Source organism: Barbus barbus, assembly GCF_936440315.1.
Source record: "Barbus barbus genome assembly, chromosome: 21".
NCBI classification, from domain to species: domain Eukaryota; kingdom Metazoa; phylum Chordata; class Actinopteri; order Cypriniformes; family Cyprinidae; genus Barbus; species Barbus barbus.
The window spans coordinates 24,212,806-24,236,968 of NC_136749.1; the positions used below are offsets into that span (position 1 = coordinate 24,212,806).

The window sequence follows — 24,163 nt, forward strand, 5'->3', positions numbered from 1 at the left end:
ATGATTTTCAAGTAGGAAGAGGAAAGAACAGAATGTAGGAGTAGAGAGAGGAGAGGTAAATGAGAGTCCTCCTTCAACAACCTGAGAACCAATTTACAACTAAACCAGAAGGCAGATGCAGTGCGTTCCTCTCTGTTGGTGGTATTTGATTAACTCCCTTAAGGTCTGGAAATAAGGTCACTAAAATATGATTTTAAATCCCTGCTTTGTGTTAAATGCTCATTTGCATTTTTCTTCTCGCTAAAAGCCGATGGGATTAAATTAGCCGCTCTGAGCATTCCTTATTTGTCGCTTTAACTTGAATTATGAAGTGCATAAAGTTTGATCAGCAGACGTGACAGTCATATTCGCTGCCGACTGGAGGAAAGATAATCCTCCATGGAGTTTCTCTCCAATTATCATTCATTCAAAGATCATTCTTCATTTTTAATAATGGCTAATGATCACAAGTTCTGCATTATTCAAGACCATTGGTTTTTAGAATTTAATAATAGCATGATAATTTATGCTTGTTTTTGTTCAGATGGATTTTCTCTGATTTTAAATCTGTCATCATGAGTGTTTTTCATCTGAAATGCATCAGAAGGTGACTGATTCATTCTTCCTTCTCATTGCAAAAGGTCAAATAGGCCAAGGCAACTTTCTGTCTCTCCCTCCACTTTAACACTAAAAGCAAAATAATTACAGTGACCCTTCATAATTTGTGAACTAATGACAGACTGAATTTACAGTGTGGCCCTGGCTTTCTGATCCCTTCAGGCTTGAAAAGGTCAGGGAAAACAATCTGTTCTTCCCTAAATGACATTTTTGGGGCCAGGTTACAGCTGGTAATTGAAGGACGTGACACTTATATAAACCCAGTGCATCTGAGCAGCGGTGGCAGGGCACGGGAAGTAGGAAATTGAAGAGAGACTGTGGAAAATTAAAGGCTGAGCAAGCAATGAGCAGGTTGATTTGGGAGGCTCATAAGAGCAAAACCCACTGACTTATCACGCTTTCACAACTTCATTTTTTTTATTTTCCTGGTTGGATTAAGCTGTCAGTCTTGAGCTTCCTGTGAAAATAGAATGCTTAATTAGAATAGAACATAGAAAATGAATAATGTGAGTAATGATGAATGTGACTGACTTTGCGATGATGGACATTCACATTGTTTTTTAATTTGTAACTCCAATTTTATTACCATTTATTTTAGAAACTTACACTACTGGTGAAGATTTGGAATTTTTTTAATGTTTTTGAAAAGAAGTCTCTTATGCTCAAGTCTGCATTTAATTGATCAAAAATACAGTAAAAATAATATATATTATATTTTTACGATTAAAAAGAAAAATGTTTTCCATTTTAATGTAGTTTTTACTGTGATGGCAAAGCTGGATTTTCAGAAGTCATTGGTCCACTTTTCAGTGTCACATGATCCTTCTTTTCAGTTGGGTCTAAACAACCCAATCGCTGGGTTCGTTCATATTTTACCCAGCGCTGGGTTGTGTTTTACCCAGCATTTTTTAGAGTGTAATCAAAATAAAATAACTTAATAATTGTTTTCAGAAAGGACATATTAAATTGTTCAAAAGGGACATTAAGGACATTTATAATGTCAAAAAATATTTATTTTTCAAATAAGTGCTGTTCCTTCCCTTCATCAAAAAATCCTCAAAAAATGTATCACGTGGACCAAAAAAATATGAAGCAGCAAAAGCTGTTTTAAAAATCGATAACGCTAAGAACCATTATTTATAATCGTGCATGATTGTTACATTGAAGACTGGAGTAATGCCCCAGTAACCCTGCTGACAATTCAGCTAAAATATCATTGTATTTCATTGCCTTCCGAAAAACGAAGTGTGTTGTGATTGGTAAGCTGTCTCAGTGCGTTGTGATTGGTAAACACCTTAGACGGCGTTTCAGTACTATTGCCCCGCCCCTTGCCAGAACAGCAAGTTCGTCAATATTGCCATATCAGTTCAGACCCCGAGAATATTGAACAAGAGGATAGGATGTCAACAACAGCTTAAAAATAACTGCATTGACTATGTACAGATAAGTGCAACGGTAATATGTATTATGTTTATTGTTCTTTAATTCTAACATTATAACATGAATTGCACTGAAACTGTTATACACTCTATTTGTCGTCGCATATATATATATATATATATATATATATATGCAAAGTAATTCTCTGCCAGCAGGAGGAGCTGTTGGAGCAGGAGACTGTACACAACGCTGTACATGTAACGCTGTATGCAAAGCAGAGCTCACTGCTTTATCAGACATAATATGCAAGATGAAATGAAAATGACATCCAAAATTTTCTGAAAATAGTTGGTTTCCATCAGAAATACAGCGATATAAAAACACCCGCACTGGGTTTCGATTTTGAAAGGTGCAGTGCTCCTTAGCCCCCAGCCATTCAAATCTCTGTAGGCGGGATTTACAATTTGTGATGTCATAAATACAGGAAAACATCTTTGTAGTCCAAACGAGGCATTCGCTGTAGTTCTTGAAAAGGGATTTTTAAAAAACTAAATATCTCCCTATGGAGTGGACTTTGAGATTTGTAATTTTGTAGATCGTTTTATGCCCAAACATACACAATACACACTGACTAAAATTCAAAAAGTGAAAAAGCATAATAGGACCCCTTTAAGTACAATCTTGATACACTTTTTTAAGCAGCTTATGCCTGTGTAATATTCTGTAATTTTAATGTAATTAGAAAGGTATTACATGTATTTTAGCTGTGTACTGGTGGGTTAAATCAAACTAATGTGCATCTGGATAAGGTGTAAAGTGTATAGATACACATGAAGTACACTTAAGTACAGTCTTGATACATTTTTTTTAAGTAGCTTATGCCTGTGTAATATTCTGCAATTTTAATGTAATTAGAAGGTATTACATGTATTTAAGCTGTGTACTGGTGGGTTAAATCAAACTACGGTGCAGCTGGATAAGGTGTACAGTATAGATACACATGAAGTACACTTAAGTACAATCTTGATACACTTTATTTTAAATATCTTATGTCTGTGTACTTACATTAATAATTACGTTGTATAAAGTCTGCAACACATATGTAACAATCTTTTGGTTACATAAGTAGCTGTGTAACAGACTCAGTCTGTTACATATGTGTAACAGTAGCTGCCTATTACTTGTACATAATTACAAACTCTTAAGTACAGGCCGTTCCATAACTTAGTTACATGCCTGGTACATTTTGTTTCATGTAAGTACAATGGTTACTACGAAGTACTTAACTAGGTAATTACTCTGTATTATGGACACCTTAAAATAAAGTGTTACCAATCTTTTTACTGGACATGTATATTGCATACAGTATTGAAACCACAAGCTTCTCTTCATGGCACTAAGGCATTATAATCCCTCGTCTCTGTGGTTAATTGTGCAGGAAGGTGCTGAAAGAGATTCCTGTTGGCGGTCTGAAACCCAATGAGACAGTCCATGCCACTCAAGAGGCTCAGCTTCTCTCTCAGCTGAACCATCCTGCCATCCTCAAGTTCTACAGCAGCTTCCTGGAGAGAGACACCTTCTGCATCATCACTGAGTACTGCGAGGTAAATTGTCCTTTGGGAACTCCTGGGTTATCTTTTTTTGGTCATTTCTAGTCATAATAAGCCTGAAGCAAGTCACATGATCGACAGGTCCTGTGAACTGTGTTGGCCTGTTGTGGTGACATTTTGAGCAAATGTCTTGTTGTGCCCTTGAAAAACACTTGGGGAAGGAAGGCTATTTGCAGAGACATTCCAAATGAAAGTGAGTGATAGAATCACCCTCTATCTTGAGGGCTTTAAAATTATGATTTTAAAGACAATAGGAAATCAAAATTGACTCATTGTTTATGGTACTTTCTTTGTACATGCGCCTGGTGTTATTATGCATGATTCATCAGTGCAAAAAGTCATTGAAAAGTAATAACTTGCTCTTTTCATTTCCTCTTTGAATTTCACATAATGTTACAGAGGTAAAATGGATTGCATATATGCCTTTTAGTTGAATTCCTAAGCAGAATTCTGGATGTATTTACATTTCCCAACCCTATTCCGCAACTAGCTTTCAAACTCTACTTACACTGTCAAGCGCCTCCTTCATCCCTGTGGTGCCTTTTCTATGTTCAGCCATGGATCAGAGATGCTGAGAGCACCGTGACATCACCCAGAGGTCTTTTCCTTGCTTATTAAGACACATCTGCAGGTCAAACCGGTCTCGTGTCATCACTGCCCTATGCTTTTGGAAGGCTTGGTCAGTGATTATTACATTTTGCACGTCTCCTTTATCTTTTTCTTTGGCACACAGGCTGTTGTTCAGAGCTGCTTTGTTCCGCAGCTAACTCTCAGTGAATGTAATGGACATTAGGAAAGAAAAATCAGGATGATCGTTTGATCGTTTCTCCTAGACAGCAGTGAGAGTAAATGGAGAGCAGATGAAGACGTTTGCTTTGTCTGCTTCTCAGATTTTTGAGATACTGAAATATATACCAGTAATCTCACATGAGGGATATTTCACCCAAAAAAGTAAATGTTTACATTGTTTATTCGCCCTCATGTTGTAATAAACCTATATACATTTATTTCTTCTTTTGAAGACACAAGAAGATATTTTGAAGAATGGTGGTGACCAAACAGTTGCTGGTAGCCTTTGGCTTCCATGTTTTTTATACTTTGGAAGTCATTGGCTACCAACAACTCTTTGGTTAGAGACTCATACAGCTTTCTAACAACTTGAGGGTGAGTAAATGATGAACTATAAATGTCACAAAATCTGCTAAGATACCAGAGTCAGAGATTTCAATACAAAGACATTTCTCATCAAATTCTTACTGTATGCCAACAATTTGTGCCATTTGTATTTCTCCTTGGGAAATTTTGGGGAAACATGTGAGAAAAAAGTGATACTTAGATGAAACATAACCGAGAACTCTGTGAAGTCTCCTGGGTAGCAATAAAATTCTGGATTTTCTAGGTCTGTTTCCATGCCTTTCTGTGTCAAAACCCAGGGCTTTTTGTTTTGAATGGAGATGCTACAGCTGTGTTACCTAGGAAGTGTGTTTCTTACCCTTGGAATGTTATGGAGATAGTTTGCCTTAGGACACCTTATTTTTTCTTGTCCAAATTGCTGTACTAAATTGATGTGCCAGACCACATCCATATTAAATTATTAGCTTTATTAAACTTAAATTTGAACCTGTGTTGACCTGAACTAAATTTCAAATGTCCAACATTTGCAAAAGTGAAAAGTCTAATTTAATTTTTGTAAGACTGTCCTCTTTATATCAAACATGATATGACAACACTGATATCTTTTTCATGAACATTGTTATGAACTCCTGTCTATTGATGTCATATTTTATTTATTTTATATTATGTTATCAATATTATCATTTTATTATTCTAAAATTATGGTGATTAGACACTGTGGCGGGCTGAAGAATCACACGACAGGTTGCAGTGAAAGTTAAAGCCCCGGAGGGTGTGTTTATTGACAAACAGAATGAACCGTGAAGGTGCTAGAGGTGTCTGGTGCTCGTCCTCGGTGCTGCGTGAACCTGTTCGCCGGCCGGCTGAGTGCAAGGGGATTTGGTGTCCGGTGCTCGGGTGGCGGGCTGGTCGGTCAGTCGCTTTCTGGAGGGACAAGAGACACAACATTAGCAGCCTGTCGTCTGGAGATCTTTCTCACCCGTGTATTCTCGGATGCAGCTTTTGTAGTCCTCTCCTCATCCGCTTCAGCTGGGACCGATCAGCCCTTGGTGATTGCGTGCAGGTGGATCTCCTTCGTTGCCAGGGCGACGCTGATAGGTGCCCGGGACACGGCTCACAACACCCATAAACATCCTTAATTATTTTAATGACTGCCAAATAAAAAAATAAAAAATGTTTAATTATTAGTCTGTGACCAAATTTTAAATCTCCAGCATTCGCAAAAGTGAAAAGTGTTATTTTTTATAACTGTCGTCTTTATATCAGACATGACTATATGAGAACTGACATCCTAATTTATAAAAGATGATGAACTTCATCATACAAGTTCTAAACATAGCCATGACTTTGACAGGGAAAAAGGTTTTATGTAATCAAAATTGCACAACATCGTGTGATTTGGCCATCTTGCAATGAAGTTTGCCACATTGGCAGTTTTGGGGCAAAAAAATGCAGTAACATTTTCCCAATTGTTGATTTGCCATAATTTCCAAGCTGTTGAAAAATAAAAGATCACATATGCCATAAAAACATAAAAAAATGTTTTAATGTAAATGCTGTTTTGATTGTGTTCTGTGCTCTGGGTTACTGCATGTCATGTGGAGTCGCTACGGAGATTAAGGGGGATCCCTCCTGTGCTGAGCATGTGCATTGAGTTCCATTCTCCTAAGAGACATGGGATGAACAATAGGCCACATCATTGATCTTGTGTCTATCTTGTTCTCAACGAGGCAAGACTCACTCTGATATACAGCAGTTGAATAATAAAGCAAGAAGAAAATCTTATGAATAGAATGAAAGAATATCTCTGCTTCCGGCTTCTAGTTCTCCTTGTTCTGTTCTCTTTCATCTTGTGCATGTTTGCCGTTGTGTTCCATGTAGGTTGACTTGCATCTGACAGACACTTACTCTAATCAAGACGAGACTCATTGATCTTTGATCTTCTGTCTTTAGTGTAAGTGTACTGCTTTTCTGTTACATAAGGTTTCTGTGCATAAATGGTATATGACCCTTATTATTATATATTATTACTATTTATTGAATTTATTCTAATATGCCTTTTTTTTAAATAAACAATGTTAAGGCCATTACTATATTATGATAATGAGATTTAGATTTAGATTTTTTTCCCCCTTTGCAATAATCAGAATTTGAGTGGGAATGAGTTACAATGCAAAAAACCTTAATTATTCCATCGACTGCCAGATTTTAAAAAAGCAAATATGCTGGAGCTGAATTTAAATTCTGTGACTGTATTCAGGATGCTCCATAAAAGCATAATGGGTGCAAATATGGAGCTGGCTGTGTGTGTTTATTAATTGTCTGGCATACCACCATGCAATTATTTGTGGAAATGTTGCCTTTGATATAGTCACAAGAAAAATATTCTGTAATAAATTAATAAAAATTTCCTCTACATGACTCACTGCAGATCTCATTACCACCCATTACTCCTTTGGATAAATGTCATGTCTCCATGCTGAAAGACTGAAGCCACACACACACAGAGAGAAAGAGGGTCTGGCTTCCTGTTAGAAACAGCTCTGGGTGGGAATCATTATGGATGGGAAGCCTCTATTACGCTCCAACCATTTGCCCCTTCATGAAAACACACACACACACACACACACACACTCTTACATGAAGAAAGTGATCTGATTGCCCCGGAGCACTTTGCACCTGAACGGTTGAACGGTAACAGTGAGCTGATAAAGAATGGAGCTCTGCTCTTTCTCCAGCAGTGTGGCTCAGATCTGTCCATGCCAGTCATCTCATCTTTTTAACCAGGCCAGTCTTCACCCCACCAGCTGCTCCCATCTCAAGATATCAAAGAAACTGTTGAGATCAGAAGTGTTGTGCCCAATCAAACTGAGAGATTGCAGTCCAGATCTGCTTGATGCAAAACAAATAGATTTTGACTTAATAATTTGTATGTTTGATAATGGAAGGGGCAGTATTTTTGTTGCTCTAGTTATATTACAGCCTTATCTTAGACTTATACTTATACTGACACCAGGGTTTCCAGCATTATCGACATCCTGAATTTCAGGGACATTCAGGGAAAAATACAGTTAAACCTGGAAATGTCATGGATTACACATGGATCCTTTTCCTTTCCCTTTTGCTTTTCCTTTCCCTTTTGCTTTTCCTTTTGCTTTTCCTTTCCTTTCCTTTTGCCTTTCCTTTCACTTTTCCTTTCCTTTCTTTTCACCTTTCCTTTCACTTTTCCTGTCGCTTTCTTTTCACCTTTCCTTTCACTTTTCCTGTCGCTTTTCCTTTCCTTTCTTTCGCTTTTCCTTTCCATTCCATTCCCATTCCCCTTCCCCTTCCCCTTCCCCTTCCCTGATGAATAGAAAGTTCAAAAGACAGCACTTATTTGAAAAAGAAATAATTTGTAACATTATAAATGTCTTTACTGTCACTATAGAAATCTTTTTGTGTCCCACTTTTCTAGAGATCACACTCTGGTGCCCTTGGTTGCCTGATGCATTTGCTCAAAAACTTTTAATATATTTCATTTGAGATCCATGACATTCTGATAAATGAAAAACACGCTTTGTGTGTGTGTGTGTGTGTGTGAGTGAGAAATGGAGGTACGACTGGCAGGGAGGTTTTCATTACTTCTGTTCATGCTACAATGCTTATTCCTAAATCCATTGCTCAATTAAACCTTTGCACTCATGAAAAGCATTGATGAAAGCTTTTTGAAAGCATTCGAGGAGGCTTTTTGAGTGATGATGGTCATAACCGTAGATAAATATATTAGGGGGCCAACAAATTAGCCAGTCCCAATTACACTCATAATGCGAATCATCCTTTGCTTGGATGCGTGGCGAGCTGCACTTACATTGAGCAAACACTTCCCTCGGGCAGTGTGCAGGAGGGCTTATCCAAAGACATTTCAAATGAACTGCAAAGCCCGCAATATATCTACACAGTGTGCTAATCTGACTCATGCCTGTCACTGCGTTACCGATAGAAGACTTTTCTAATGGAACTCACTCTTTTGAGACATCGACAAATGTCTGTTGTTATTAAAATAAGGGGTGCTGAGTTCAGCTCCATGTTCAAACTGAGCTCCGCTTCACTCTTATCATTAGTGGGATTGATTATTCTGCTGGTGGTACTTGGTGAAAACAGAGAGCTGCTTAAATATGCTGCATGTTTATATGCTCATTCTGGTTCCATTATTGTATATTTAAGGAATAGTTTAGCACCCCCCCCCCCCACCCCCACCCCCACCCCCCCCCACACACACACAAAAAGCACTTATATTGTTTCAAACTCTCTCTCCAGCATAGTGTTGGCTCTCATTTGCACTGATGAGCGTTCAAACTCAATGGGTCAGCGTCTTGTAAAGTGAAAAACTGCATGTTTATAAGAAATCCATCATTACTTTAACTTTAAAAGGACACTTCTGGCCAAAATACAAGCCCATAATCCATAATAATGCTTCCCTTAGTAGAAAAAATTCTATCCCCTGTTGGTCAAAATCCACAAACATACTTGTTTAGAATTGTTTTAGATTGTAAACAGTGCATCATATGTGCACATTTCTCTCCTGATTCAGAAAAAGACAGTTTTGTCTTAATGATGGATTTGTTTCTTATAAACATAAAGCTTTTCATTTCACAAGGTGTTAATTGATGGATTGGAGTCATGTGGATCCCTTATGGATTATTGTGATGTTTTTATCAGCTGTTTGGACTCTCATTCTGATGGCACCCATTCACAGAGGATCCATTGCTGAGGAAGTAATATAATACTAAAATTCTCCAAAAAGTATACAACTTGGCCTGAGCATCCATTTTCAGCAAGTTTTGGGTGAACTATTGTTCCTTCAACATATGTTTTTTATTTTGTATTTATCTGACAGAAAAGTTATAATGAAGGCGATAGTATTTACACTAAATGCAATAGAAAAATGTTTTGGGTTTATTTGACCAGTGACCAGTTTACATGAACACTCTAAAAGAGCGGATTCACTAAAGAATCAGACTTGTCATGGCTCTTGAGACAGGGAGAGGACATTTTATGAGAGCATGTTTGATTGTCATCTCAGTTCGTTTGGCTGTGAAGCTGCAGGCACAATACAGTGTGTTCTTTCATGCTCCGTGAAAAAAAAAAATCATAAAAGTTTGAAATGACAGTGAGTAGGCCTTAATTATGATATAATGTTCATTTTCGGATGAACTATCTTTTTAATTGACACTCCGAATTATTTTTAATCGTCTTTGATCATTAGCAGTGGGGTCTCTTTCTTTCTTGCTCTCTCTCACGCTCCCTGCAGAGGTCTCAGGAGATTCCGGACATCGTGACTGGTGCTGCCAGTGTGTGTGTGAGCAGGCAAATGTGGGTTTGTCTGAAGTGTAAATAGGTGCCCAAAGACTTACATTCTTAAAGACAACTTCACAATCCACTAATGCAAACAGAGAAAGATCAGAGAGAATGTACACACAGGAAACCAGAGAAAAACACCACAGTGTTACTCTTTGAAGTATCTTTTTGGGAACAAAGACTGCTTATTTAATCTAGTTTTTGTCTGCTCTGTGTAGCCAGGACTCCCAGTGTTTCATGCAAAAGATATGGATATTCATTTATAACATTTTGTGCCTATTTTGTGCCTCTTCAATTTGTCTTTGTTCCACAGGACAAAGATTTGGACTGTAAGTTGGAAGAGTTGAAACGCACAAGCCGTATGTTATCAGAGCCTCAGGTCTGTGAATGGATCTGTCAGTTACTGTTGGGAGTACATTACATACATCAGAGGTGAGCAGAGAACAACGCTCCTCTTTTTTTACAGTGAATAATTCATAACTGACCTATTTTCTATTTTTACATTCAAAATGATTTAAGTCTTTTATAGCTGGCCCTTACATTAAAGTTTGCACTTTACAAGACAAATTTACCCACAACGGAATAACATCTCTAAATCCTTACTTCTCTCGCAGCTTCTGTGACTATTGATTCTTGTTTGTCTTGCTTAAACAGGAGAATACTTCACAGAGATCTAAAGGCCAAAAATATATTTCTAAGGAAGAATATTGTTAAGATAGGTAAGCTCTGCTTCACAGCCCAAAGGATGCTTGATGTGTGTTTGATGTTCCGGCAACGCTTTCAAAAGCGACTTTTAATGGCACCAAAAGCCCAAACACCTCCCATTTGGTAAAACAGGCCATTTTTTATGACAGTTAAGACACTCATCTACAAAGAAACAAGATCATTACCCAGTAAAAAAAAAAAAAAAAGTGTACGTGGTCAGCTACCTCAGATACTTTTGATAGAACGAAAGAAGAGCTAGATAGGTTTGCTTTTATATACAGTTTTTCAGTTACAGTGCATTGATGAACACCAAAATTTCCTGTCATACATTTTATGAACTTCTCAGCATAAAGTCAGGTTTAGCTCATTTTGGTGCAGAATAATGGATCTGTGCATTCTTGAAGTATGAAATTCTTTTGTACAGCAGACTCACTTGAACGCTGATCTGTGCTTTTGTGTTGCTTTACGTCAATTTGCGCCTTAGCCTGCCAAAATAACAGTGTTTGCTTCAAACTAATTCTCAGGTCACACTGCAAAAAATTAAATGCTGAGAAAACTCATAATATCATGTCAGCATTATGCAAGATATTTTCAAGTTCTAGCCAAAGTTTCTCACACATCTAAAATGTCTAGTTTTGCATTATCAGTCACGATGCATTGAGATGTTCTTCCAGCAACTTTAATTTGTACATTCACTAAATGTTAAATGTCACATTTATTTGTGTCACAGCAACCACAGATCTCTTGTTCAGAAGATGTTCAATTAGCAACACAGGAAGCTTTGTCTTTATCATTACATTTTAAATGACTGCTTGGCTCTGAAGGAGACGACATTTTGCAAGGCTTTTTGCCTCTAAAAAAGAACACAACTTGCAGCCTTTAAAAAAATATAAAAATAGAGACACACAGACGCTAAGCACTTAAAGTAACACACACCTCAAGAGCTGTGACAGTTAGCAAGCAGATCACTGATGAATGCTAAAAATCCACACAACAAACTGTAATGACAAAGCAACTACAGAAAAATAAAACCGTAAAAAGGGAAACCACAATAATAATTCTGTATTAGTAAAAGTATAATTTATCCTTTAAAGCATGCTGGCAACTCCTATATCCTTTACAAATCTGCAGCATTGCTCAATATCATAATGTTTGTCAAGCTGAATCCCCCTTAAGCTGTTTTTGGGGACAGTTTTTGGAGGAATATTGTTGGCCTAACATGTATTTGTACTATATGTAGATTGTCATTCACAAGCCGTTCACATTTCCTATTATCTGCGATTCAAAATTAATTAATGTTCAAGCAAGAATCTCAATAAGTATGTGCATGGTAGTCAGTTGCTCACATACAAAAGCTTGTTTGGTAGCCATTATAAGGTTTATTTGTGGGTTCATTTTTCTTTATTGAATTTTTGTAGTCTGCAAAACTCATTCTTAAAAAGTTTTTTGCTGATAGAACTGTTTTAATCTTTTAAGGTGACTTTGGTGTATCCTGTCTGCTGATGGGGTCATGTGACCTGGCAACTACCTTCACAGGTACTCCATACTACATGAGCCCTGAAGCCCTCAGTCACAGAGGATACGACTCCAAATCCGACATCTGGTAGGAATAACTGAACCATTAAATCATTTCAGTCTATTCTTAATCAACCAAGACTTTGGGTTTTGAATCGTGTGGGTTTTACATTTGCAGTACAATACACATAATCAAAAGTCTGGACACACTTGACTGAATTTATGCTTCTCATGGTATTAAAAATCTTTTGATCAAAAGGAGTATGCTTGAAATTTTTTAAGTTGCCAAAAATCATAGGCAATAAAACTTTTCCTTACATAATTCTCATACACTGTAAAAAGTAATTTTTCAGTGTTTCACAGGCTAATATTGTTTGTTTTTCAAATTTCACATTAATTCAATGTGTTACTTGCCATTTCTTTGTATTATTTGTGAAATTTTACTAGCAATTTCTGAGCAAAATTTTATTCTACACCATTTGTTTTAGTTTCTTAGATCTTTTTGTGATTGATTTAATTAATATTCTAATATGTAATTTTCTATAAAAAATGGAAATAATAAATAATGAGTAGATGTGTCCAAACATTTGACTAGTGATGTTTCTTCTAGCAGTTTTAATTCTCAGAAAGTAACTTGCAAAGTTATTCCCTCATTAAATCAAAACTCATAATCCTTTAAAACAATTCATCATTACGCATGATGCAAAATTGCAAGTAATGGGGTATTATGTTTGATTGCTGTCAAATTGGTGTCTTTAAAAATTTGTGAGTTCTGGCAATCCATGAAAGTAATTTTAACAAAAAAAACTTATACTGAAAGATGCAATCAGGTGTAGTTGAAGGTGCATGTGAAAAATGGCAAGTATAATTAACATAAATTCTGATATCTCCAGTTGCTGATTGAGCTGTAACAATCTGTATCTGAGCTGTGTATGTGTAGGTAGGGTGGGATTTAAATTCATGGCATGAGACACCAAAGGCCCCAAAGCTAGGTTTCCCTGTTAAAGATCTTCACTAGACAGCCCCTTAACACCACCAGAGCTCTGTCCTCTCCTCCCCCTCCACTTACAGTATGTGCCCAGATAGATATATGATGGGAGGGAACATGGGGAAACAAGATCCAATGGGAAATAGAGAGATAACAGCATATTAGTAAAGCAGACAAACTGAGGGGGAAAAATGACCAGAAAACAATGAGACAAAATGAAGGAGAAAGAGAGAAGACAATCTCATTTGCCAAATGGCTACCGGCACTAGCTGCTAATTTAAGGGTCATGCTTTTCCTCACGCAGTCACCTCGTTGTGTTTGTGCAACCGAGAGCTGAGGTTCTCTGTTCAGACTCATAAAGCAGCCTATTGGGAATTGGACTCTTCACTCTGTGGTCTCGAGTTTGTAAGAACACAAGCACCAGGCACACTGGAGGAAAGGCTTCACTCTGCTGCTTAACAGAGATAGAGAGCAGAAGGATGAGCTAAAATAGAGACATCCTTACACAAATTATACCTATCTTTTTTCTCTATTTGTGTGTATTTTCAAATAGGCCAAGAGATTATAATTATTTAATATGTTTTACTATAATTCTAATTGCAAATTGTATCAGAGTTCTGATTCATGCAGTTCTCAGTGACATAAACTAGAAAGCCACTTTTACAGCAACCAAATGAACCAAACAATAATTTACTGAATTTATATATGAAATATTTAATAAATATACATATTTAAAAAATATTTATATACATACAGTATTTATTCATGTGATTATATTATTCTTTTCAACATTGTTTTTATAATTATATTTTAATTGTAAAATATTTTTTTAAATTATAATGATACCTTTATTCTATTTTTTGTTTAGTTTCTTTTATATTCTCTTATCACACGCTAACCCAGGTCCTCCCAAACTTTCTATTGAGAACTTTAAGTTCCAGTAGTGCCACTATTTGTGTTCCATATGCTATATGGTGGAAATCAATGGGAGCCGAAACTGTTTGGCTATCAACATTCTTCAGAATATCTGTTTTTATGTTATACAGTAGAAAGTCAGTCATGGTCAGTCAGATTTGGAAAGACGGGAGGTAGGGTGGGCGATATGACCAAAATTTTGTATCACAATATAGGTAATTTTATGATATCGAGGGGTGAGAACCAGAAGGGCGTGAGTGACATTTTGGTGAAATGGAGATATATATATCATTAAGAGCTTTCATTTGATATATATATATATGTACACATTTTTATTATAAACAACTGAAATCAGTAAACTAAGTCAGATCAAACTATGGTAAAATTTTTGTTTTGGCTCTCCTGTAAAGTTGATGAAATGTTACTTATGCCTTTCTGGTTCTCACCCCTCTATATATATCACATATAGTTATTTTTCCTTTAAGGTCTTTATGATATCAAAATATTTGATACCATGGAAATTTCATAATTTTTGTCACCAGTGTCAATACCACAAAAAACTAATTTTAGCCTAAATTAAAAAAATAATAAAACTCAAGCTCACTGAAGACAAGTAAATAGTCTGTGATTACATAAGAATAAGAAACTAATTAACAGAAACTAAAAAACCTACAGTAGAACAAATAAATAAGAAATGCTAGATTAACATGAACAGACAAGACAGCAGGAATATTAGACTGCTGACACATACAAGTGTGTGTATTTAAGGCCTATAAAGTCAAAGGCATATAAAGCAGCAAAAATAACTCAGTTTAATACTCTATGAACACCGTCTTCACATACGCATGCCTCACAGACAGCACGTGCATATAGCAAAATGAGTTCTCTTTCGCTGCCGATTGCTTTTCAATGGCTTAAAATCACTTGTTTTTAAACCACAATGCTTAAAAATGTGTGCAAATGTTAAGTATTTGTGACCACGTTGCAAAGCAACGTCACATGAGCGTGTAACTGCAATAGAGACGATAGTCCAAAATCTCTACCGGTTGACAGATTTCTACTGGTTAATCGTATCTACCGGTATATCGCCCACCCCTAACATGAGGGTAAGTATATGACAGAATTTAAATTTTTCAATAGACTTTCCTTTTAAGTATTTCTTCTCTATTTGTTCCACCGGTGCAGGTCTTTAGGCTGTATCCTGTATGAGATGTGTTGTCTGACGCATGCTTTTGAGGGGCAGAACTTCTTGGCTGTGGTGATGAAGATTGTGGAGGGACCTACTCCATCCCTGCCAGAGACATACTCACGACAGCTTAACTGTCTAATGCAAAGGTACCAGAAACAGATGCTGCCCTGCTCCAGGCACAAATCGGGCCCATGTAAACCCACACCGTGAGGCTATATCTGTCCGACTGCCCGCTGTGGATGAGTAGATAGACACAAATCAATGGCTTGTTTGATTCATCCATTTTTCAAAGCAGATTATGCAAAATCCAAGCAGGTTTAGAAGCATTCAGCTAAAACTATCAGCATTTCATGAGATCTTAAGCATAATTCTCTCTCTCTCTCTCTATGTTCCTGTGGTGCCAGCATGTTAGAAAAGGATTCTTCACGCAGGATCTCGGCAGCAGATGCGCTGAGGAGCAGGTTCATTGAGGAGAGCTTGCAGGTGAGAAGAAGCTGTTAATCAGATCAGTCGGACGGGAGGGCATCCGACCAGCTGTTCTGAGTATCCGCTTCAAAGGTTAATGGGAAGGTCCATAATGCAACAGGAAGACTTTGATTGCCGGCCAAGCTCAATAGGTTTTTAAAAGTCTGTTATGCATACTCATCACATTATCGATTCGCCATCACTTTTGACTCACCCTGTGCGTAACCTTTTCAGATTGTACTTTTGAAATGTCAGTGATTGGCATTGGTGATTTTATTGATTGTGGCTTGTCATAGTTGGCCTTGTTCCCTGGAATATATGAATTTTTATGCATCTCTCAAACAATAGATCAGTCTGTAAATGTATGAAAGTTCAGAATGTTTCCGCAAACATTATTTTACCCTTTTTGGACCGGAACATTTTCTTTGAGAAGCTTACATAAATTAGTTTTTCACAGATTTCAATTCGGTCCAATTTTCTCAAACAACCTCTGTAAAAAATTACAGACCAAAGCTCAACAATAAGGATGGTTTACTCTGGTCTGCACCAAACGTTCTAGAGAGACCGATTTTTTTTTATTTTTTTTTATTTTTTTATTATATATATTTGTTTTTACTATAATAATTATAACTTTATTGTTTGTTCCAGTTTGGCCAGTGCTGCGTTACTTGCATTCATTGATCTTATCTTGTACTGTACTTCAGTTTTTTATAACTTGCAAACTTAAATGTTGTAGATTCCTTAAAAAAAAATATGTTATTGCCAGTTTAATGTTATATAGCTGGTTAACATTCATGATTTTTGTTGACTTTGCAGAATTGAAGAAGTTTTTTTTTTTTTTTTTTTTTTTTCAACAAACATGTTTATTAATTTGTGGAGTTACATTGTAGCTGCATGATTAACAACTTGTTACATATTTTAATTTTGAAAAAAAAAAAGAAAAATAAGATTTTTAAAAAATTATAAATATTAATACTTCTATCAGTTGTTTAAAAAATATATATTTTATGCTAGTGCTAGTGAAAATGTTGGCAGGGAAAATTAAAAGTTTTTCTGCAAACAGAAAAATCCTATTATTGTTGAGCCCTGAAGCAGTTTTTTTTTTTTTCCAAATAAGAAATATCTTAGAAATACATGAGTATTATATTATATTATTTTCCACAGTGCTTCATGTATTTTTACCTTTGTCAATTAGCATAACAAAAGTGAAACTTCTTATTGTGTTGCCTGGTGAGAATTCATTATGGATCCAGGCCTTTTTCTAACTTTCTTTGTAAAATAACAGTTGGTGGTTGAAGTACTGCTGGCATCCCATCAAACGTAAAATAAAGTGAAATCAAGCGAATCCGATCACAAACTGTTCAGAACAGCTGTGTCAGGTATAATCCTTAATGAATTCTTCCCTTAATTATGTGCATAATGCATAATTGTATAAAATACTGTATATAAGATGTAAACATCCGGATCTCATGACCTCCCCTAACGCCCACATCCAGCCAAGATGTCTTGTTAATAACTGCAACCCAAAGATCATGTAGAAATCTAATCTAATGACTGCTTAACTTCCTAGAGCTACTGTACATATCATTAGTATTCTTCTATACTATAGGCATCTTTATTATGATGTGTACTCGTAATGGCCTTGTGCATTGATTTTATTTTATTTTTTTTATAGCCCTTGTTTAATGCATCTCAGTTACAATATTTGCAGTTATAGCACCCTTTCATCACTTGCAGACATATTGACTTGTTTACATCAGGGAGTTTAGTAATACGTTTCTGCCTTTGGAAGCTAGTGATCCCCTAACCCCCATCTGAAACATCTTCTGGTGGGATGTGTCTCTTCCACTGGCTATTACACCATCACATTTCAGAAACATGTAATTAGAGAAGGAAAGCCATCTAAACGACAACTCCGCACACAATACTCTCTGATGGCTTTTCACTCTGTTGTTGTGTACAGTTTCAAGTGTTTCTTCTGCCTCTGTAATTTGCGCCTTACAAATGTCTCGTATTGTTCTTTAAATGTGCTCGTGGCAGACTCTTCCCTGAGGATAATATCAGTATTTCTCTCCCCCTTTGTCCCCGTTTGCTCTTATTCAAGAGTTCTGAGATACGCAGGAGTCTGTGTGATTGAAAAGTAGCTTTGTTGCTGCTGTTTTGCGTTTTCTTTTTGCAGCTGCTCACAAAATAATAACTTTTACGAGGCCTCAGAGAACAGCATTAACTGATCTCTTTTGATATTTTTCACACCGCAGAGCATGAAACACAAGTTTTTTACCCTGACGCTTCAAGACAAGTCGATGGGGGGAGAGAGAGACGTGTCGCAGATCCTGAGAGCACTGTAAGTTGTGGATTCAGAGAGAGAGATATTTTACAGGCAGTCGCACTTCTCTGTTCCTGCAGTCACGCTGTCAGCTGAGAAATGCATGACACTATCTACACCAGGGATTGTTGACTGTTTTTGTGCTTTTTTTTTTTTGTCATTTTCACATTGCCTTGTTGGGGGGACCTACAAATATGTATGTAGCTCTGTTGCTGTGTACCCAGTGTATGGAACATGTTAATCAGGTGGCAGTCTATGAGCAGCAGACTTTCATTAATTCAGTCATCGCTTTCCATGCTAATTAAAAAGTTATATGCTAATCATAATTAGCTATGACCTAGTGAAAATCTATGCAATGTTAAAGCCAACAGTGCATAGCAAGATCTATCTACCGCAGTTCATTGATTCTTGTGTACGGGGACAAAATAGGTAGCAAAACTGAAAAAGTTTTTGTACACTACCGTTTATAAGTTCATTCTTTTATTCAGCAAGGAATCAAAAGTGACAGTAAAACATTTATAATGTTAAAAAACATTGCTATTTCACATAGATGTTGTTCTTTTGAATTTTCTATTCATCAAAGATTCCTGAAATAAAACTATATATTCTAAATACAAAAATAGTAAGCAACACAGTTGTTTTCAACATTGATAATACTGTGCTAAGCAATGTTTCTGGAGCTCCAAGTCAGCATATTAGACTGATTTCTGAAACATCATGTGACGCTGAAGACTGGAGTAAGACTGGCTGCTGAAAATTCGGCTTTACCATCACAGGAATAAATTACTTTTTAAAATATTATATAATGCTTAAATTTGACTAATATTCACAATATTACTGCTTTTACTGTATGTTTGATCAAATAAATGCAGCCTTGGTGGGCATAAGATACTTATTTCAGACATATATTATATTATATTTAGGGATGTAACGATTACCGGTTTGACGATAAATCATGATAAAATTCCCCACGGTTAGTATTACCATTTCATATATTAATTATCAATAAAACCGTATTTGATTACCGCAATCTGAACAACTCATGATAAATAAATACTATCCAGCAGAGTTTAAGTAACAGTCTCACTTGCGCACAGCGTGCAGAGTAGTTTTGAGTGAAAATAGGGCGGAAGAGCTGGGAGGTTTTAAAAGAGTGCTAAGGGAATTATACAAATAAATATATAAATTAATTAATTATATGAATGTACCTCTGAAGGTTCTGGCCGTCTTCAGAAACGATTCGATGCATTTTGTTTTCATCTTCGCTCCATGTAATATCTAAAGGAAGCGTTCTTAATCGCAATACTGCTTTGTGCACGGAGTTCACGGGAAACAGCTGTAATTCAGCTTTTCCGTATAAAGCACCACCTACTGTCAGTGAGTGGATGTACAGAGACTTACATTTACTTACATCTATCTAGAATTATTTATGGAGCAGATAAAATACATATAATAATTTATTAATCAATTATCATTTTGACTTACCCCTTTTATTTATTTAATGGCTGAAATGTGAGGTTTGCCTTTTATATGAAACTTTTAACGAGCGGTCTGTATGCAGGCATTAGCATGACAGTGATGTGGTCTGAGGCTCCGAGGTGGGGTAGGGGGAGGGCCTTGTAAGCGCCTCTCTGGGTGGTGTAAACAAAGTCCAGGGTATTTTTTCCCCTTGTTGGAAAGTCTATGTGTTGATGTATTTTTGGGAATACACTCTTTCCCAAAGTCTTTATTTTCAAGTGTAAAAATAGAGACTTTTTGAACATCTGTACTTTTTGAACATCTTCAGCACATTTTAACAATACCGTGATAATACTGATAACCATGATAATTTTGGTCACTATAATCGTGATAAAAAATTTTCATACGTTACATCCCTAATTATATTATATTATATTACAACCCGAATTCTGGAAATGATGGAACGTTTTTTTTGAATAAAATGAAAACTAAAATAATTTCAAATCTCATGAGCCAATATTTTATTCACAATAGAACATGGATAACATAACAAATGTTTAAACTCAGAAACTTTACAATTTTATGCACAAAATGAGTTCATTTCAAATTTGATGCCTGCTACAGGTCTCAAAATAGTTGGGACAGGGGAATGTTTACCATGGTGTAGCATCTCCTCTTCTTTTCAAAACAGTTTGAAGACGTCTGGGCATCGAGGTTATGAGTTTCTGGAGTTTTATATGTTTCCAACTGTTGAAGAGTTTGTGGTCTTCTTTGACGTATTTTTTGTTTAATGAATCGCCAAATGTTCTCTATAGGTGAAAGATCTGGACTGCATCCAGGCCAATTCAGCACCCGGACTCCTCTACTACGAAGCCATGCTGTTATAATAGCTGCAGTATGTGGTATTTTGCATTGTCCTGCTGAAATACACAAGGCCTTCCCTGAAATAGACGTCATCTGGGGGGAAGCATATGTTGCTCTAAAACCTTTATATACTTTTCAGCATTCATAGTGCCTTCCAAAACATGCAAGCTGCCCATACCATATGCACTTATGCACCCCCATACCATCAGAGACGCTGGCTTTTGAACTGAACGCTGATAACATGCTGGAAGGTCTCCCTCCTCTTTAGCCCAGAGGACACAGTGTCTGTGATTTCCAACAAGAATATCAAATTTGGACTCGTCTGACCATAGAACACTTTTCCACTTTGAAAAAATTAATTTTAAATTAGCTTTGGCCCACAGGACACGACAACGCTTCTGGACCATGTTCACACATGGCTTCCTTTTTGCATGATAGAGCTTTAGTTGGCATCTATAGTTGACACGGTGGATTGTGTTTACTGACAGTGGTTTCTGGAAGTATTCCTGGACCCATTCATTTAATAATGTCAATGACAGAATCATGCCGATGAGTGATGCAGTAACATCTGAAGGCCCGAAGACCATGGGCATCCAACAAAGGTCTTTGGCCTTGTCCCTTACGCACAGAGATTTCTCCAGTTTCTCTGAATCTTTTGATGATGTTTTGCACCGTAGATGATGAGGTTTGCAAAGCCTTTGCAATTTGATGTTGAGGAACGTTGTTTTTAAAATATTCCATGATCATTTTACACACTCTTTCACAGATTGGAGAGCCTCTGCCCATCTTTACTTCTGAGAGACTCTGCCTCTCTAAGACATCCCTTTTATAGCTAATCATGTTACAGAGCTGATGTCAATCAACTTAATTAGTTGCTAGATGTTCTCCCAGCTGAATCTTTTCAAAATGTATTGCTTTTTCAGTCCTTTGTTGCCCCCGTGCCAACTTTTTTGAGACCTGTAGCAGACATCAAATTTGAAATTAGCTCAATTAGTGGATAAAAGTTTAAAATTTCTCAGTGTAAACATTTATGTTCTCTATGTTCTATTGTGAATAAAATATTGGCTCATGTGATTTGAAAGTCTTTTAGTTATCATTTTATTCAAATTTAAAAAATGTCCCAACATTTCCAGAATTCGGATTGTATATTAAAATATAATAATATTTACATTTTATTTATTTTATTATATAGTATTCTAATTATATTCATTCAATGAGTTATTCATGTCTTTTTAAGTGTAATTTATTTGAATATTCAATACTGAAGTATTCATGACGTATTGATCTGTTATTGTACAGTATGAGAACATGGTTTTATAGGTAGTATGTGATAATGCACATCATAATTTTAATAATATTTTGAAATATTCAAATGAAATGCTATATGTTTGTGTTAAGAACATTAGAGTGATTATTTGCTTCATTTCAAAGTTTAAATATGGCTATTTTAAAAACAAATGGTAGGTAAAGTTGTTGGACATATTTGTTTTACAGTAAAATTAGTGAGTTCCTTTTATACCTTTTTGTCTGCCTTCACCATGAGGCATAAAGCTGAGTTATATGCATGAGGATATCTGCAGCCTTGATTTGAACTGAGAAGTCTGACTGAACCTTTTGCTCATTAGCTTGTTCAAATGCCATTCTAGTATGCTTGGTGTCCAAAGACTGCACACAAAGCATCTGAAGCTGTCTCACACAAGTTCTCATGAATAACCTAATGATATACTTTTCCTTGTTTGGATTCTACTCTTTTTGTTGTTGTTGTATTAAATCCTAACTTCAAATAAAATGCCCTATTTCTAGATTTTCATTAATTATAAATGCACTGCTAGTCAAAAATATGGACACACATTCTCTTTTTCTTGTTCCTTTTTCACATTTTTGATTAATAGTAAACTAATATATGCTGACTAATAAACCCCAATGGCAAATTCATGAACATCAACAACTTCATCACATCAGCTCTGATCACACAGTTCAAACAATGTCTGTAAAGCAAAGGAGTAGTCATTAGTCATTTCAGTAAATGTAGTCCTTGAACCCCACAGGCAGAAGAAGGTACATCTACAGACACTGCGGGAGAGATCAGAGGTGCAGAAAATGAGCCCGAGAGAACGCATGCGGCTCCGGAAACTCCAAGCAGCAGATGAGAAAGCAAGAAAGCTGAAGTGAGTGATGTTCATTGCGCTGACCGTGTCACACTGAATGTTAATTAAATGTGACTCGCAGTTCATATTCCATAAAGTTAGCATGAGTGTCAAGGCTTTTCTGTTTTCATGGTGCAAGGATTTTTGGCAGTGTGCCTCACGTCAGCTCTGATTCTTTGTGTTACACTGATAGAATAGGAACAGTCAATGATGGCTAATATGCCACACTCAAAACCATACTGATATATTATGCATATTATTACACTGTATTACCGGTACTTCTTAATGTTTGTTATTCTGTCATTATTTTCTACCCTCACATTGTTCTAAACCTGTATTACATTTAGTCTTCTACAGAACAGAAAATATTCATATGTAGATGAGTTTATTTCTTCTTCAGGGCAAATTTGGAGAAATTTAGCATTACATTACTTGGTCACCAATGGGTCCTCTGCTGCGAATCAATGGGTGCCGTCAGAATGAGAGTCAAAACAGCTGATAAAAACATCACAATATTCCACAAGTAATCCACATGACTCCAGTCCATCAATTAACATGTCAAGCAGCTACAAGGTGCATGTTTTGAAATAAAGATCAAGACATTTTTACATATCCATAATATGTATATGTATAATCTCTCCAGTGAGAACATTGTCTTGTCTGAATCAGGAGAAAATTATGGGCAGATCAAGCCCTGCTTACAAGCGAAAACAGTTCTAAAGAGATTTGTCAGTGGATTATGATGTGAGGGGCAACAGGGGATGGACTTTTTCACTGGAGAAAGCTATATTATATACAGTAGGGAAAATAATTATTTGATCCCCTGCTGATTTTGTAAGTTTGCCCACTTAAAAAACTTTGTCACCAGGTTTGCACACATCTCAGGAGGGTTTTTGTCCCACTCCTCTTTTCAGATCCTCTCTAAATTATTAAGGTTTCTTGACTGTCTCTTGGAAACTCGAAGTTTCAGCTCCCTCTGCAGATTTTCTATGGGATTAAGGCCTGGAGACTGGCTAGGCCACTCCGTGACCTGAATGTTCTTCTTCTTGAGCCACTCCTTTGTTGCCTTGGCGGTATGTTTTGGGTCATTGTCATGCTGGAAGACCCATCCACGACCCATCTTCAGTGTTCTGGCTGAGGAAAGGAGGTTCTCATCTAATATTTTATGGTACATGGCCCCGTCCATTGGCCCCTCAATGCGGTGAAGTCGTCCTGTCCCCTTAGCAGAGAAACAGCCCCAAAGCATGATGTTTCCACCTCCGTGTTTGACTGTAGGGATGGTGTTCTTGGGGTGATAGTCAGCGTTTCTCTTCCTACAAACACAAAGAGTTGAGTTGATGCCAAAGAGCTCAATTTTTGTCTCATCTGACCACAGTACATTCTCCCAAGCCTTCTCTGAATCATTTAAATGTTCATTGGCAGGGCCTGTACATGTGCTGTCTTGAGCAGGGGGACCTTGCAGGAGCTGCAGGATTTTAGTCCATTGCGGTGTAGCGTGTTACCAATGGTTTGCTTGGTGACTGTGGTCCCATC

At 36.7% G+C, this 24,163-nt stretch overlaps 1 protein-coding gene across 1 annotated transcript in view; it reads left to right on the forward strand.

The window, feature by feature from the left end:
* LOC306887033 (serine/threonine-protein kinase Nek11-like) overlaps positions 1–24,163 on the forward strand; it is an 83,608-nt gene that overhangs the window by 11,099 nt on the left and 48,346 nt on the right. Inside the window, exons 3-10 of the mRNA XM_079444497.1 lie at positions 3,416–3,581; positions 10,372–10,490; positions 10,713–10,777; positions 12,240–12,366; positions 15,367–15,516; positions 15,775–15,853; positions 18,094–18,179; positions 22,532–22,651. Coding sequence (XP_079300623.1) covers positions 3,416–3,581; positions 10,372–10,490; positions 10,713–10,777; positions 12,240–12,366; positions 15,367–15,516; positions 15,775–15,853; positions 18,094–18,179; positions 22,532–22,651 — 912 coding nt within the window. The remainder of the gene's footprint in view (positions 1–3,415; positions 3,582–10,371; positions 10,491–10,712; positions 10,778–12,239; positions 12,367–15,366; positions 15,517–15,774; positions 15,854–18,093; positions 18,180–22,531; positions 22,652–24,163) is intronic.